Source organism: Tenrec ecaudatus, chromosome 4 (assembly GCF_050624435.1).
Source record: "Tenrec ecaudatus isolate mTenEca1 chromosome 4, mTenEca1.hap1, whole genome shotgun sequence".
In the NCBI taxonomy this organism is placed as follows: Eukaryota; Metazoa; Chordata; class Mammalia; order Afrosoricida; family Tenrecidae; genus Tenrec; species Tenrec ecaudatus.
The window spans coordinates 66,917,813-66,921,736 of NC_134533.1; the positions used below are offsets into that span (position 1 = coordinate 66,917,813).

At 37.4% G+C, this 3,924-nt stretch overlaps 1 protein-coding gene across 1 annotated transcript; it reads right to left on the minus strand.

Annotated features, from left to right (window-relative positions):
• Window positions 1-400: 400 nt before the first annotated feature.
• LOC142446834 (olfactory receptor 52A5-like) lies at window positions 401-1,351 on the minus strand. The gene has a single exon (XM_075548569.1). It carries the CDS (start codon window positions 1,349-1,351, stop codon window positions 401-403), a length of 951 nt encoding a protein of 316 aa, XP_075404684.1.
• Between the last annotated feature and the right edge of the window lie 2,573 nt (window positions 1,352-3,924).

Genomic DNA, 3,924 nt, shown 5'->3' on the forward strand with positions numbered 1-3,924 from the left:
TAAATCTATCAAACCAGGAATTGGTTAATCAATTTTTGTAGCAAAATCATTTCATGTTTTTATAATCTTAAACTATTGCTAAACAATTGCATGTAGGCGTGCTTTTAAGAACTGTCTCTCACTATCTATAAGATTAATGGTCTCTTGACAAATATTTATTAAATCTACTTTTTATGTAAACCACTAACAAAATGTGATTAACTCTTGTTCAAGTAATTCTCCACCTATTAAAAGTGAAAATGTTCTTTTAAGGAATGGGAACCTTACAAGTTGTCTCTATGTGAATCTACAATGTTCTATTTCCGCACACATTAAATAAGTCAAATAACAGATTCTCCTCAAGAACAGTATTTCTCTGAGTTGACTTTTGCCATTTAAAATGAAACATGGTAACTGAGAATCAAGAAGGGTCCCTGGAGTAGAACATTCTGGACACTCGATATCGAATCTGCTTGGTCTTTACCCCATAAACTAGAGGGTTGAGCAAAGGTGGGACAAGTAGATACAGATTGGACAGAAGAATGTGAATGTAGGATGGAATGTGGAACCCAAACCTATGCGTAAAGAAGGAGAAGAAAGCCAAGAGGTAAAACTCCAGGAAGACGCAGATGTGAGCGATGCAGGTGTTGAAGGCTTTGGATCTTGCTTCCTTTTGAGGCAAGTTGAAGACTGTTACAAATATGCGGATGTAGGAGAGTGTGATGAAGATGAGGTCAACTCCTAGAATACTAAAAGCCACAAAGAGACCATAGATCTTGTTGATTCGGACATCTTCTGCTGCTAACTTCACGATGGCCATGTGCTCACAGTAGGAGTGAGAGACCACAGTGGTGCGGTAGAACCTGAGCCGGCATCTGATGAGGATGAGACTCGGAGCTACAAGGAGGGCAGCTCTGAGAGTCACTCCGGCTCCAATCTGAGTAAGACGCTGATGAGTAAAAATGGTTGCATGTCTCAGCGGATCACAGATTGCCACATAGCGGTCCAGGGCCATGGCCAGCAGAATGCCCGACTCAATAGACTGGAACGTGTGGATGAGCCACATTTGCAGGAGACAGACTTCAAAGTATATCTCTGCTAAATGGAACCAAAATATTCCTAGCATTTTGGGTAGGATGCACGTACTGAGAGCAATGTCAGTTGCTCCAAGCATTGCCAGGAAGAGATACATGGGTTCATGGAGGCTTCGCTCGGATTTGATGATGACAAGAAGCAGGGAATTGCCAAAGAGGGCGAGGATGTACATGGCACAGAAGGGAATTCCAATCCAGAACTGCACAGCTTCCAAGCCAGGAATACCGATCAGTGTCAGCAGTGGGGGCATGAAGATTGTGACATTGAGTTTGAACATGATGATGGAGAGGAGAGCAGTCCAATGAAGCTGGTCCTTCAGTGCTGGTGTGCTCTTCTTTTTAAGAACCTAGATTGATGGACATTTGTAAAGTTGTAGAGGTCAATGTCACTTTGTAGGGTATTTTCTCTAACATTTACATGGATGCAGAATGGCTCCCACAGTGGTCCACCGACCATGTTTTTCTGTATCGCGAAGCCTTATCTCATTCTCATGCTTCTTCATTTCCTCCCTGTCAACGTGAGTACATACAAACACACACTTGGTTCAACATGCAAATAAACCTACTATTAGTGTGTAGGCATTTATGTCTGTCTGTTGAAGGATGCGCTGTTGAATATGAGTTTAGTTTTCTCACCTTTTTAGGGACTTACTCTAAGTGTTATCTATGCTTCTTTTCTTTATTACTTAAGAAATACTTTTTCATGCTCCCAGTCCACTAGGAATTCATGAAAAGAAAATTACATGCTATCTTGCGGCATATATCAAGCTATAAAGACTCTGAGAAGCTGAAAGCATACTTTGGCTTTTTTAGGTTAGATTAGAACTTCAGCTGTGATGTTTCAAATGTTGTAGCCTAGTAGTGTATTCTAGGAAAATATTCTCTCAGTGCACTAAATGCAGACATATATTTTAAATATAGACAATACAAATACAATCTGTATTTTACAATCCTCCTTTACTTCTTCTTTGGAAGCTGCCTTTTAGATTTGTTCGTCCAATGACTTTGCCCCAAACTTGTACCATCTGTGTTTTATGTACTTGTTCTTTCCAGGATGGCAAAACATGCTTCAAGTTTTACCACTTGTTATAACAGAAATTCGGATTACTCCTGCTAACGTTTCCTTTCTCTCTTTTTATTTTATGGTTCAGCCCTTGTATAAAATTTCAAGCTTCTCCAATAATCCTTTTTCTGTACAACTTCAAGTTCACTTTTCTGGGGAAAAGTATATATAATCTTCTATTAACCAGAAAAAATGAATTTTTAAGGGCTGCTTATCAGTTCAAGTATGTGTCGTGGTTGCTATTTTCTCCTTAAAGAACATATTTTTATTTTTGTTACATAAAACACTAACTTGTTTTTCCTTGTACCTCAAAATGTCTGATCCCCTTTACTTTGTTGACATAAAAACATGGACAATGTGTTTCTCTCTATGGTACTCTTTCTACTCATGCTTTATGTTCACCCCTGACAATATTGCTAAATCCCAAGATCCACTGATGAACACCAAATAAATATCAACTCTTTTTAAATTAGAGGAAAAAGACGAGGCTTTCTTCTCCCATTAAGATGTACCGTCTCAGAAACGCAGAGGGGGCATTTCTGCTCTGTCCTACAGAGTCTGGATGAGTTGGTGTTGGCTCTACGGCAATGACTTGGTTTGGGTTCTATAAACCTAGCAATTCATTTTTCCTAGATATTTTTAATACAAAGAATGCACAACATTTAATAGAGATAAAAGCCACTTGTTTGGTTATATATGTATTAGCAAGTGAAAACTAGTCTAAGGAAAAATTTGTTATTCTAAAAGCTTCTTCTACTTTTATTTCAGTATTAAATACTCACCTGAATCAGAAGGTCATTATTGGTTGCTTATAGTCCTCATATTTTTGGTCAAATCCAGACAGCTACATTAACATTTTTGAAAGGATTACTATTCAGAGTAACTCCTTGTGCACGTTTTGGGGTACCATCACCCATATTTACTCTTAGGCTATTTCTACACATTGTTCTTCTTGGATTTAAGAACACTGTTATATTACATACTATCCGGCTTCTCCAACCTTTTTATGTGCATTTATTTATATGCTAGAGTGACAATGCATGGATTATCTTGGCAAAATTCTTTCCCACAAGGCAGATATAAAACAAATACTGTATCAGCAATGGAGCACAACTGTGATGCAATTCTCTTGAGGAAGTGAAAGAGCAATGGCTTATCTTTCCACAGCCACGCAATGCAATATTTGACACCACCTTGTAAGCTTATTAAAAGAATGGCATAGATAAAATTGTATCTCATGCCCCTTGGCTCCAATCCCTAAGGTAAATGACTTTTTTTTTTTAGGTTAATGACTCTTGTACTTTCTGTACTCCAGAGAATTTTTGTTGAAGAAATTTAAGTTATTGACAATCTTTCAAAACGGAATTATAATAAAATTATCAAAAGATTCTCTCACATATCATAGAATATTATATTTCCTGATTTTGAGTGGTTTCAAGTAAGTGGAGAGAAGAGTTAGCATCAATTTTAAGACACCATTTTGATGTTCACAAAGACTAATAATGAAACTAAGATAGCTGAAAAATAATGGAAATAGGGTGTCTAGCCAAGAACTGAAGTCCCTTCTTCCGCATATGCCTAAAATGAATATAGGAAAGTAAGTAAAAATGGATTGCCGCTAAATGATAGAAACCTTCATTAGACGTTGTCATAATGGAAAGCTATTATTTCTGAACACATTTTCCATGTATGCTACACATTTCAAAGGCAGCATTTCTTATGTTTTAATCATTTTACTGGGGTCTCATAGTTCTTTTCAAAATCCATCCATCCACCCATCCATTGTGT